Raw genomic sequence first — 13,050 nt, forward strand, 5'->3', positions numbered from 1 at the left:
CACCGTTTGAGTTTAATTTTAATGCAAGACAGAAGCACGATAACAAAAGCAAGATGCACACACTGTTGCCAAAAGCTCACCAACATGTTTTTAAATGCAAACGAAACACCGGATAACACAATATAAAAATGTATGAAACAAAATGCTCATACAAACAAATGTTGCTTATTTGAGTCCATTCAGGAGACCATGCACCCTATGGAAGACCCTTGAGGAAAATCTGCATGTGGTTTCAGTGTTGATGGTTTTATGATCTTTTCACCAAGGCTGCCGTTTGATGCCTTGTCTTTAGTGCCCTCTGCTGGTCACTTCTCAATCAGCGAGTCCAACTGCTCTTGCAAGGAAGCCAGCTGTTGGAAAAATAAAGTGATTTACTGCTCAAGCTGGGGGTGTACTTAGCAGGTCAGTGGATGCAAATTGATTATTTGTGCTTCGCTCATTCTTCCACACACATAAAAGCACACCGCTACAATAGAAAACTGCATTAGCCGGGGAAGACTGTATTGGAGATTGTATATCACGAGAGAACAAAGTATGAGAACAATTTCATTACAAATATTTAACTGGACAGAATTTTCTAAAACCCAATAACAAAAACCCAAGACAATATATGTAGCTAGGGGTTTCAAATCATCCTAAAATCGAAGTCCCAAATGTGGCTAGAAGAAAAAGGTCTGATAAATGACTTGACCTGAGATATTACAGTTAAAAACATGGGAATGAAAAGCTCAGTCTGAATGTTGAATTATTACTACATTCTAACACATTTCCCTGAAGAAAGCGCAGCCAGCTACAGCTTCCACTTCTGCTCTGAGAGGGAAAGTGAAGTGGGAGTGTGGGATTAAATGTCTAACATAAACCACGGACACCAAGAACTGTACCAACTGAAAATATATTTTTAAACAATTTATCTAGGGCTACGTCTATTTAGATTTTATGCGGTTTTAGACAAAAAAAATTAGCTGCTCTTTCACAGAGGCTGCTGCAGCAGACTGTAGCAGAGACTAAGGTGGTCCAGGACCCAGGCAGTGAGCTGTTTTATGCTGTTTTTTTTTGCCTAATGCATTGATCTCATTAGAAGGGTGCCTTGCCCTCCACCCTACCTGCTCCATCTCGCGCTCCTCCTGGCGGATGATTTCACTCAGCAATGCCTGGAAGCGATTCTGAAAGGCAAACAATGGTCACTTACACTGACTTAATGCAGGCCATTCCTGCCGTGGAAAAGCCATGCAATTTGTCTGCATTTGCTTGCAGGCCTTATCTGATACAAATGGCATTTTACAGCCTCCTCTGATGGCTGACCTTTCCACCCTTTGATTAAAATGGGAAAACATCAGATTCAGTCCGCAGCAGCACAGAATTCAGACAGGAACGCGCCGCGCTACTGGAAGTCAGGGGATGTTTTACAGAACCAGCCCACAGAATCAGCCGGCACTGCTGGGGATTTTAATTGTGTTACACAGAGAGGGCTGTTGGCGCACGTGTAACATGTACGCCCTTTAAAAGTCACGAGTTCATTGGACAGATTATGTTGCATGTGTGCGTAGTGTATGCATGTGCATATGTAAGTTGCGCATGCGTGCATGCATGCGTGGATGCAGGTGCCTGCGAGTACCTGCGTGTGTGTATCTGCGCACTTTCATGCCTACGCGTGCAGTCTCACCTTCAGCGCCTGGTTCTCCACCTTCATTATCAGGTCCTCCTGCTGTTTCTTACGGGCCCGGGTCTCCTGCAGCTTGGCCTTCACGTTATTGATCTGCACCTGGAACTCCATCACTGTAGGACAGGAGGGGGCGGGGGGGTGGGGGGGTTAGCCAGCTTACCCTGACCCAGCCCGCATGCTTCCAGACCACGTGCATGTACCGCTGCAAAGCACGACGGCTACAACTGAGCACAGCGCTACTGCCTCCAATCAAGGATTAACGGCGCCACATAAAACCTCCCCAAACCTGGTCAGGGACGGGGCCGGCCCAGCAGGATTCTGCTTTAAACAAGCCTCAGTCAGCCCCGCGGGCCTAAGTGCCCCAGTAATAAAATGATCAGCTGTTAGAAGGCTGTGCACTTGGAGGGGAAAGCCCCTGCGCGGGACATCGCCTCCGCTGTAAACAGACGTCTCGGACAGCTCTGCTCTTCAGAGGTGCTCTGGGCCCCCAGGTGCGCGAGTCTGTCTACGCGAGCGCGAAGGTCCTCCACTGCATTCCCAGCACGCTCCTGGACGGCTGCTGCCTTCACTACCGTTCACTTATATGCCCTCAGCAGATTATAGGTTGACCTGCAGACACGCCAGGGTAGGCCTCAGTTCCATTTTCAATCCAGACAATTCAGGAAATCGGTGAAATTCGGTTAACTGGAAAATCTCTGCGGCGCACTAGAGACATTTTCGTTTCCACAAACTAAATTCCTGTTATTTCCTGAAGTGGGACAGAACCGAGGCCAGCCCCGGCGGGCACCACAGGCAGCCGAAACTCAAACCGGAATGACCAGGGGCACCGCGGCCCCGCAGCGGGGTTTCAGCGCCGCCCTACCGATCTGGCTGTTGCCGTCGCTCTCGTCCCGCATGCCGTCCGACTCGTTGAGCTTCTCCTGCAGCTGGCGCTCCAGGTCCTCCTCCGTGTCCATGATGTTGAGGTCTTCGTCCTCGTGGCGGTCGCCCTCGTCCTCCTCGTCCTCGCTGCTGCTGCTGATGTCGTTGAAGATCTCGCGCAGCTCGTCGCGTTGGGCTGACGTGGGGGAGAGAGTCCGGACTCAGTCCCGCAGTCCCGCTCACACACAAAACTACAAAAGCACACAACTAGCATCCTCTGATCTTTATGTCACGGGCGATCATAGGAGGTTGCATCAATCTCTTCAGGCTAGTCCAAAATTAATCTTTAGCTTTAACGGCCATCAGATCAGCCGTTCTGAGGCATGCCTCGAGCAGGGCTCTGTGAGTACCTGAGGATCCGTGGCCCATCTTGTGGCCTGAGGTCCCGGGGGAGGAGTCCAGGTTGGCCAGAGATCCATGGTTATCTGCCTCCTTGGTCTCGTCCTCTGCGATCACCTCCCACCCTGATCACCATGTCAAGGAGGACCCTCTCTCCCAACGCCTTGCGTTTCACACAGCAGGGCTGTGTCCGAGTCAGCGCACAAGCCTACTACTGAGTATACAAACTGTATACAACCTGCATACTCAATAGTAGGCAAGTGTGCGGATTTGGACATGGCCCAAATCTACAACCACTCAAGAAAACACACACACACACGCGCGAACACACACACATACACACACGGACACACACACTAACGAAAGGGATACGGACACTGACAGCCTCTGCATCGGTGCTCAGCAACCTCTTCACCTCCTTCTCCACATCAGGGGACTCGATGTACTGCAGGATAAATCAGGTTAGACTGCAGGCACTCAAACGCACCACTAACCCCACCCCCACATGTGCGCATGTATGCACACACACGCACGCACACACATGCACTCACACACAGAAACACACACACACACACACACACACACAAACACTCATACTCACACACACGCACTCTCTCTCACACACGCACACATGCACGAGCACACACTCACACACACATACGCACGCACTCTCACACACACACACCACTCCTCCAGTAGCCGAGGCTGGCAGCTTTCCAGGCAGCACATTTGCGATTAGGAAAGGTAGAGAAATCAATGGCGCCCTGCACCTTAACAAGATTTATTCAAAAGACAAAGCAGAAGCCTCCCCATCGCTTACACTTTCTGGCAGCCTGATCAAAGCCGCACTTAAACTGCTTTCTTCCAAACCTTAGGGGCAAATGAAGATGTAAGGCTTTATTTATATGTAAATCTCAGGTTTGCTTTCCATCTTTTATTATTTTTTTATTTTTTAGGAAATGTAGATTAGATGTTTGAATAAAGCGTGTGAGAGATTGCCACCTCAGATATAAATTCTGGAGATGAAGATAAGAACTCTTGGGGGCTGGCGGGGGGGGGGGTACGAGACATAAAAGAGAAGTACCTTCTTCTTCGCCGTCTTCCTGAATCTTCTCTTCCTGGTGTTCTTTAAAGGGCAGGTGACTGCGGAGCAGAGAGCGCGGGCGTTTGATGATGAACGCTTCAATCAGCCGCGGGGAGAGCGCAGCGGAGCGCGAAACGCCGTCTCCGCGGCGACGCCCCAGGAGGCCCCGTGTTTTAAATTAGGAGCCGAGCCGGAACAGTGTTTCCAAACAAGCAGAGCATCGAGGGAGAGAGGGAGGGAGGGGGACTACTCACTGCCATGGTTCCAGACAAACTTCTTGTCTTTGTCCTTGTCCTTCTTCTTGTTCTTGGGGTCTGTGGTGCCTGTGGGCTCTTCTAAAGGTGGGTAGAGGTCTCCGTCTACGGTGCAAACCAACATCTGGCGAGAAGAAAAAGCACAAAGGTCACAAAACTTGAACCAATTACGCTGCAGGCCTGTGGTGCAACAGGCTTTTCAAGTTAGGTTTCACTATTAAAAGGCTCTCGTTATACCGTATCACTGACCCAAAATACAGCGACACTGAGCATATTCTTACTGGCCACAGAAGACAAGTGCAATAAATGGGGGAAAACCAGTCGGCATGTAATTGGTTCACTAGACGGTAAGACGGATGCTCAACATATTGCCTCACTTTCTTTGCAATAGAAAAAAACTGCGCGAGTACTTGAATGTGCAGCCAATTTAAAACTTCCTTACGAAATTCACAAGTGTGCTACCTGCAACTACTGTTAAATAGCAAGCAATTCCCTCAGCCAAACATCTCAAATCTCTGCTGCGGAAGACTGAGCATACTTTCAACCACCTGGCCACAGGGGACTGTCTGACATAGATTGCTGTGCAATCGGCCCCTTTTCCACAAGCGCAAGTGGCATATTTCCCAGAATGTGTCAGTCCCGTTCTGAAAACCCACTGAAGGAGACGCGGAGGTGTGCGGTAAAGACGGAAACAGCTGTTGGGCTGCTAGAGCGCCAACCCCAGACTCGGCGTCGAGATTTTGAGTTGAAGGCTGAGAGTAGCTACAGGAGCGGTGGGTTCAAGATGCTCATTATCTGCCACAGTTTCGTGTTACTATGATTTGACTGGCATCAACTGCCCAATGATACAATTATACAATGATACACTTATAATTATAAAGATACAACGATACAATTATAATATGTTTATCACATTTAATTGACATTTAGCCTATAAGAGCATGTACTTTCTGCACCCCTGTGTAGGCCTGCAAATCAGTCCCACAGCATACAGAAGTGGATACACCCTCTTCATCAAGGTACCCATGAAGGAATCAATCAATCAATACCATCACATTGCATCACTTAAAACCAATTCAGCACAACTGCAACAATTGAGTATTGAAACAAAAGTTTGTTCCGAGGTAGGTCGTGTCATCCACAGAAAAATCCTATAGAGTAAATTAAGTAAATATGCTGAATTGCATCAAACTTATTATGATAGGTCTCTCTTAATTCAGTTATTTGTGACTTCTCACAGCAATCGCCATGTTATGCATTCAAAACGAGCAACTTCTGAGACACACAGTGGATCTGACTGGAACTGCAGCCTACCGAATCGGACTGCCGACAAAGCAGTCTTTAGGTCTATAAACCTTAACTATGACAACAATATTAGGCTGATAACACTTCCTTCCCAGGTTTAATCACCTGTTAAAATTCACCAGAACAGTACGGTCATACTAAATGTCTTGTGGGCCTTTTTATCTGAAGCCAGCTTAAATGCTTGGAGAAGACAAGACGGATCCCTTTGCTTAGAAAACACAATAATATTGTTTTGCTATTATCAAGTGAACTAATAAATATAAGTAACGAAACCTTCTTAGTGCAACTTCCTGTTTAATTCTTTATTTTTTCCCAGAAATTGGAATGTCCAATCATATTTAATATATTTATCTAAACCAGTGCCTCTATATAAACATATAGATCAACACTGTACATTTGTAACTGCCAAATAACACAGCAAATTCTCCTCACAAGGCACTTTCGTGACATGAAAATACTTAAATACTGCCGGGAAAAATATGTGCCCTTTAGGCACAAATATCTCACCTGGCAAACGTCAGCGGTCTTGTAAAATGTTTTCTTGTCCACTGTTTTCAAGGACTCCAGAATGCAGGGCAAATCGACCAGTTTGCAGGCTAAAGGGACACGGTCCACCCTCACAATCCCATGGCGACCATCAGCTACAGAGAAAACGTGACGTAAGTGAGAGAGAGAGAATGTTAAAGTGAAAGCACCATGAATGTCTGCTTTCACAAGTCACCAAAAATGCTGTTATTTAAAATTCAAAATAAAAAAATATTTTTTTGGTTACACATCACCAAGGCTGGTCACTATCCTTTGAGTATAACTCATTTAAATAGGTACCATTTAGAATGCCCGTAAATAAGATTCACCCGAGCTCTAGCTTTTTGCATCCAATATGCATGCCAGTATCAGGTCAATAATCATTTGCCAACCACCTACACATCATACATACCGTGCAGCTCTATGGTGAGTCGGTCCTTGACGTTCACGCTGCCAGACTGCGCGATTCTTCGAACTGTGGAGGCATATTCCTGTCACGGAGAGAACATTGGTAGCTATTATGAATAAACAAACGAACCGAACGAAGTAAATCTGAGGGGAACTAATGCTAACAGTGATTAAAGATTTGTGTGGCTCTGGTAGTTTTCGCTGTGACACATGCTCCCTTGCCTACACTGCAGCCAACAGGACAGCCCCCATCTACTTGCAGGACATGATTCGATCCTATGTCCCTGCTCGACCACTCCGCTCTGCGGCAGCAGGGCGCCTTGTAACCCCTCCCAACCTACCAAAGGGATCACTCCACTCTAGCTCCCCAGTGGTGGAACGAACTCCCCGTCCCTCTCCGAACCTACCCCTCACTACCCATCTTCTGCCGTGGCCTGAAGACTCATGTCTTCAGACTATACCTAGACTAACCACCACCACGCTGTATATTTCACTCTAAATCCCCCCTCCCCCCCCCCCCCTCCCCCCCCCCTTTTTCATGACACTTGTTACATGTTGCCCCATCCAAGCACTTTTTGGTAATTTGTATTTGTCCTAATACTGTAGCTTATTCTTCTGCCTAGTTGGCTTTGCAGAGGTTAGGTCTGAATAGTGTTCACTGTGTGAACTAAACTGTGTTCTTGGCTAGAAATAGCTGTACAAATTAAGTATTGCATCTTACTGAACCTGTGTTTAGTAGTTGTCTATGACCATGGAATGCACGTTTTGTACGTCGATTTGGATAAAAGCGTCTGCCAAATAAATGTAATGTAATGTAATGTTGACCTTACAATACTCCAAAGTTGGTTGCGATTGTACGTGGATAGTGGACCTTTTATTGCTGCGAGGTGCGTCTTACCGAAGGGAGTCGCAAGACGAACTGACTTTCGAGTTCATGAGGGGCGTCATCTTTATTCTTCGACCCTACCTTGCCCACTGAGTGCAAAACAAACGCGAAAATGAGCGTGAACGCTGGTAGATTCAACCAGAAGCATCAGGCAATCAATTTTTATTATGGTGACATTTCGAGTAGCTTACATTTGCGAAGTAAATTCAAGTACTTTGCTCTTACATAGCTAGCTAACAGATACCTTAACTAGACATAGAAATCGTAACAAGCATAATGGGAAAGCTAGCAGCTGACAACAAATGCAGATGTTATCAAAACAGACTTTAACTTACCTTTCGCTTTTGAGGCTACTTTCGTCTTCTTATTCTGCATTGTGTAATATGTATTGCCAGAAATCAATTCAATAAAAAGCTAAATAGCTCTCTAGCTAGCTAAATTAGTCTAACGAGCTTCTGAAAACGGAAATTAGCTAGCATTAACGCTACTGTTAGCCTACTTTTTAGTTGGCGAATAAATGAACAGCGGAAATAATAACGTAGCGTTAGGTAATTTAGCTTGATAGCGCATTTCAGTTCGCCATTGTTTCGATAACAAGTGAGTTAACCTAACCGTAGCTAGAACTTAGCTACAAGATATTGGATTATGACAAAACTGTGACGGTTTTAGCTAGCTAGTTAACAGTAGTATAGCCACCTTGTTCGACGAGAAAAGAATATAAATATTAAATACTTAGCTAACACGTAGCTATTATCTCACAACAGCGGCGGCCACTGCAAAATTGTTTTCACCGGAAGTAGAAGACCGGAGGTACTACTGAAAGCATAGATATGTAGACGCCGCTGGATCCAACGTAATGTCGCCGCCATATTGGACCGGGCAACTTTCCATAACTCTCAGAAGACTGGACTGGCAAGAAGATGCCTCATTCGTGTGCAGCTTGGGGGTGTACAAATTTTTTACAGTCTCTGGTACAAACCGTTACACAATCCAAACCAGATCTCGGGGAATTACCTTTCACAAGTAAGACTGAACAATTGTTCTTTGTTGTATTTGGCCATTATAACATTATGTTGAGAGCTAACTAGTTGGCCACCAGTCAGACTATTAAAAGCTAACGTTAGCAATAACGCTAGCTAGCTATGAAAGCTGAGACTTTATAAGAAATCATATAAACTAAATTGCCCATAATCGAGATTTTCATCTATATTATCGTTTTTCTCCAAACACAATTTTACGACAAACTTCTCGTTTCGGCTGAGCAACTGACATATTATGAATCTGACTGTAGTTACCTGGCTAGCTAACTTTTCTCTCACTTTGAAGGTTTCCCAAAGAGAAAGAGTTGAGGAGGCAGTGGGAAGTAGCTGTAAGAAGGGAAGGTTTTCCCGCCAGTGAGTCGTCCGTGCTCTGCAGTGAGCGCTTCAAGCGGGAGGACTTTGACAGGACAGGTCAGACTGTCCGGATCTGAGATGGAGCTAAACCATCTGTCTTCTTCTCATCTCCAAAGAGTAGGTGTGTCACTACGCTATAAGGATTTGATAGCTAGTCAATGTCACACTTTGCTGAAAATGTTTTTTGTTTTTGTTTTGTTCTTTCTGAATGTTTAGGAATCAATTATGTATTGTGTATTACACTGTGAGGTACTTAAACTTGTTCAAATTGTTTTTAAGTATTTCTTTCTTCCACTTTAGCCAGTGGCAACCAGGACAACACAAACCTCAAGGAAGGCTGAAGAGAGCCTGTCAGTGGACTGTTCTTTGCATTTCCAAGAGACTGAACCTCTGCCTAATGTTGTGAGTATTTGTACTAGCTATGCCCCAAACAGCTGTGAGCACCATGGCCCTGGTCATATTACATTTACATTACATTACAGGCATTTGGAAGATGCTCTTATCCAGAGCGACGTACAACAAAGACCTCTCTCTCACTCGCTTCCCCCCCCCCCCTCACTCTCGCTCTCTGCCACTCTTCAGACACACTCACGTATATACATGCGCACACATTGAAACATGCTGGTGTTGAATATGCATCTTTGACACACACACACATACACACACACACATTCAAACCCACAATGCTGGCAGTGGAATTGAGGGGTGATGAGATTAAGAATGCGGGCCAGCTGACAGTACATTGTACTAGCTATGCACCAAACAGCTGTGACTGCGAGTGATGTGATATAAACATTACTCAAAACATTTTCATCCTTCTTTCTACTAGGACCACTCCTATGCATTGCCTGCATCTCCCGCTGTTCTAAAGGCCAGACTCAGTGAAGCCTTGGCTAGGGTGGAGAGTCTGGAGCGAGAGACGAGGAACGCGAAGGACCGTGAACGGAGGGCAAAGAACACGGTGCATGGTCTTCTGGAGGATCTGAGGGGGAAGAACCTCATAAATGAAGAGCTGAAAGAGAGGCTCAATTTCTACTCGGGTAAAATGACAATAAAACTTTGAACTTTATGTATATCTTATGTTTACACTTTCCCATCTTTGTTAGACTTCCCAGTTATTATTTCAAGGGTACTTACTAATTAGTCTGTGCTAACTGAATTTCAGATCTTCCAATAGACCTCCTGTCAAAACAAGGCCATGGGTACACAAAAGACCAGAGGGAGTTTGCCCTAACTCTCCACCTACATGGTCCAAAAGCGTATAACTATCTGAGAGAGGCTCTCCATTTTAACCTCCCACATCCACATACATTGCAAAGGTATTCTTCATGTCATTTGATTGCACTTTTTAAAAATACTGGTTCAAATGCATTAAATAACTACTTTTTCATTTTACAAAGGTGGACGAGTTCTGTGGATGCCATGATTATGTTGGACATGTTGAAAAGAAGACAAGAGGAAGACCCGCTAAATATGGATGTGTGACTCTCATGTTGGATGCCATGGCTATCAAAAAACATGTCCAGTACAATCCTCATACCCAGAAAATGTCTGGATTTGTGGATATGGGGGATGGACTATGACTGAAACAACAAACCATAGAACTCTGAATAACAGGAAGAGTAAATTCTCATAGCATCTTTTCTAGTAAAAATTCTTAGGTATTCAGTGTCTTTATAGCATTTTTTCTAGTCAAAATTCTTAGGTATTCAGTGTATTTATTTCAGACAACAGCTACCTTCAGTGTACATTGCAGTACAGAATAGTGGTTACAAGAAACTGGTGGTATTCTCTGAATGTCTGTTATTGATGTTTTCATACCATTCTGTGTATTAAAAAAAAACAGGGAACAATTTGACTTGTGAAGGGTAAATGGCTTGCACAACAAATGAACTGTTGTTAATGTAAAACGGTGGTGGTCAACAAAGGCTGCAACTGTTTCAGGTACTCATGCCAAATTATGGCCTTAATTACTTAATTAGCTCTAACATTTGCACCATCTTGATACGTGCATGAATGTCAAACGAAAACTGCTCGTGTCCCTATATGAAACATTTTCTGTGATCTTATCTACAAGTGAATATGCATAGGTGTATACAAGCCATTAGCTAATTTAACCAGGGTAAATGGTGGAAACACAAATCTGCATATACACCAGCCCACTAGGACCAGGATTGCATAGGCGTTAGAATTTCAGCTAGCAAAGATGGCAGCTGTTCATGTTTGTATAAGTATGTTGTTACATATTTTTGTTAAATTAGCAACGTTTATTTGCTATGATATATGAATCAGAACTTATGGTTTGACTAAATATAATTGGACAACCATTCTGAAAAAAAACAAAATAAGTACTAGTTGATGCCATAATTTAATTATTAAAAGTAAATTCAGTTCAGGTAATAATCTGCATGTGTACAGCAACAAATATTACAATTTAACAAGGAAAATGTCAAGAGAAACCAGAAAAGGATTTTCCATCACACATTTATATGGACAAGCTGGAGCTAAACAAATTATTTTTTTTGTCAGGGATCTTGCAGTGTTCCCAAGAGAATGCTGTTAAACCTTTGAACATTTTCTGAAAAAAAATACTGTTCTTAATTATGAGGTAGTGCACTGTAAAACATCCCTGTGTAGTAGCTTATGGACATGAAGTTCACTCCGATGGTTTGGATTCTCTTGATGCTTCTGATTCTCTCAGTTCTCCACACCTTTAAGGCACAGACGTTTTTACACAACCAGAGATATTAACCTGACTTCCTGTACACCATGAACAATCCTATCAGACTTTCAACCAAATACATCAGCCTTCCAAGAAAACAGCAATAGGAATGGTTTTCCCACAAACTAAAATTGCAACTTACAGGACATACAGTGTGAGGAGATGATGGCATCTGGGACCAGAGGTCTTAGTGAATTGGCACAGGAAGTACTGCTGAGGCACTTCAATGGTAACATCTTTGTGTTTATTATCTCCCATTATTCGGTCCTTCACATGCCACAGTACACAAGTTGCCTGCCATTCTGCCTGCCAGTTTAATGGTGGTCTGCAACCGTTTGCTATGTATCTGTCAGTCCGTCCAGTGGTTGAGGCAGTTCTATTCGTACATGGTCTCCGAGGAGGACCCTCGACTCCTCTGGGTCTGTTCCAGCCTGTTGAGGATGAACTGGCTTGTGTCTATGAAACGCTCTACACAGTTCACAAAGCATGCCTCAGTCCGTGAGTCCAGCTTTGGGCCTGGTTTGTCCATGCATTTTTCCTGTTCAGAAAACAAAGAATGGAGTTCTGTAAACAACAGTAAAATTACTGGCTCAAGTTAAAGACAACTATTTTTATTATTTAGCACAGTACCTAGATCATTTTTCAGCGCATCTTACTGCATACGAAGAGCAGTATACGAAAGATGCATGTGCTCATGTTAAGTAACAAATTATTGTTTCTTAATATAAGTACATGCATCTTGCATATACCGCTCTAGTTTTTGGGTGGGGGTGGCATTAAAAACAGCTAGTCACACGGAGGTATGATAGTCAACTAGACAGCTGGCACGCTTATTGCTAACCCAGAAGCACTCTCAACTACAGTCCTACTACAACAACCTTTGTCGGCGCGTTATCTCCAACGGAATAAACGATGAACACATAAAGTATTATGCTACAATTTTCCATTCATTACATAAGCTGGCCATACAAAAAAAGCGCATCACTGAATCACAACATATCTAGCAATAGTATTCTTTTGTGCTCCTTTCTCGACTTACCCAACACACTTCAGTCATCTGGTGGACTAGCTGCTGAAATCGCTGTTTCTGTGACTCCACTTCAATAAACTGCTGAAGCTGAGGATCTGCTGTCGCTCCTTGGCCATCCATTCTCGTGAGCGGTCTCACGCCAAGACCTTTTTCTTTAAACGTAAATTGTGCTAAAGTAGGGTAACTCCACCGACATTGCAGTTCCTGACCTTCACGTGTCTCAGTCAGTAAGCTGCAATTCGCACGGGAAGCGGAAAGTACGTACCCCAATCAGGAAGAAACGTGCATTCGCGCCAATGAACTGTTTCGCGAAGTAGACAGGGGTGGTGCTGGAGCTCCTAGTTTCAATGCGAACAGATAACGTCTGAAATTAATGTGACTGTATGTGTAAAACCTTTTCCCCTTCTTGCCCGACAGTCTGTTCTATGCATGGCCATATTTGATGTTTCACATGGGGATTGCTGCCTTCCTGTTGTTTGAATACCGTTGGTATCCTCAGTATTTACCAATTGCTTTACA

General features: G+C 44.3%; 2 protein-coding genes across 2 annotated transcripts; both read right to left on the reverse strand.

The window, feature by feature from the left end:
• Window positions 1-5: 5 nt before the first annotated feature.
• Window positions 6-8,196, reverse strand: taf7 (TAF7 RNA polymerase II, TATA box binding protein (TBP)-associated factor). Its single transcript, XM_035409244.1, has 12 exons — window positions 7,721-8,196; window positions 7,398-7,474; window positions 6,504-6,582; window positions 6,074-6,207; window positions 4,262-4,385; window positions 4,008-4,066; window positions 3,296-3,368; window positions 2,935-3,048; window positions 2,526-2,720; window positions 1,664-1,776; window positions 1,104-1,163; window positions 6-350 (listed from the first exon to the last, which is right to left on the reverse strand). Exons 1-12 carry the CDS (start codon window positions 7,758-7,760, stop codon window positions 306-308), a joined length of 1,113 nt encoding a protein of 370 aa, XP_035265135.1. The 5' UTR covers window positions 7,761-8,196; the 3' UTR covers window positions 6-305.
• Window positions 8,197-11,128: 2,932 nt separating this feature from the next.
• LOC118223106 (mitochondrial import inner membrane translocase subunit Tim8 A-like) lies at window positions 11,129-12,797 on the reverse strand. The gene is made up of 2 exons (XM_035409248.1): window positions 12,541-12,797; window positions 11,129-12,039 (listed from the first exon to the last, which is right to left on the reverse strand). The coding sequence occupies exons 1-2, from the start codon at window positions 12,649-12,651 to the stop codon at window positions 11,878-11,880; spliced, it is 273 nt and encodes a 90-aa protein (XP_035265139.1). The 5' UTR covers window positions 12,652-12,797; the 3' UTR covers window positions 11,129-11,877.
• Between the last annotated feature and the right edge of the window lie 253 nt (window positions 12,798-13,050).

Source organism: Anguilla anguilla, chromosome 3 (assembly GCF_013347855.1).
Source record: "Anguilla anguilla isolate fAngAng1 chromosome 3, fAngAng1.pri, whole genome shotgun sequence".
NCBI lineage: Eukaryota > Metazoa > Chordata > Actinopteri > Anguilliformes > Anguillidae > Anguilla > Anguilla anguilla.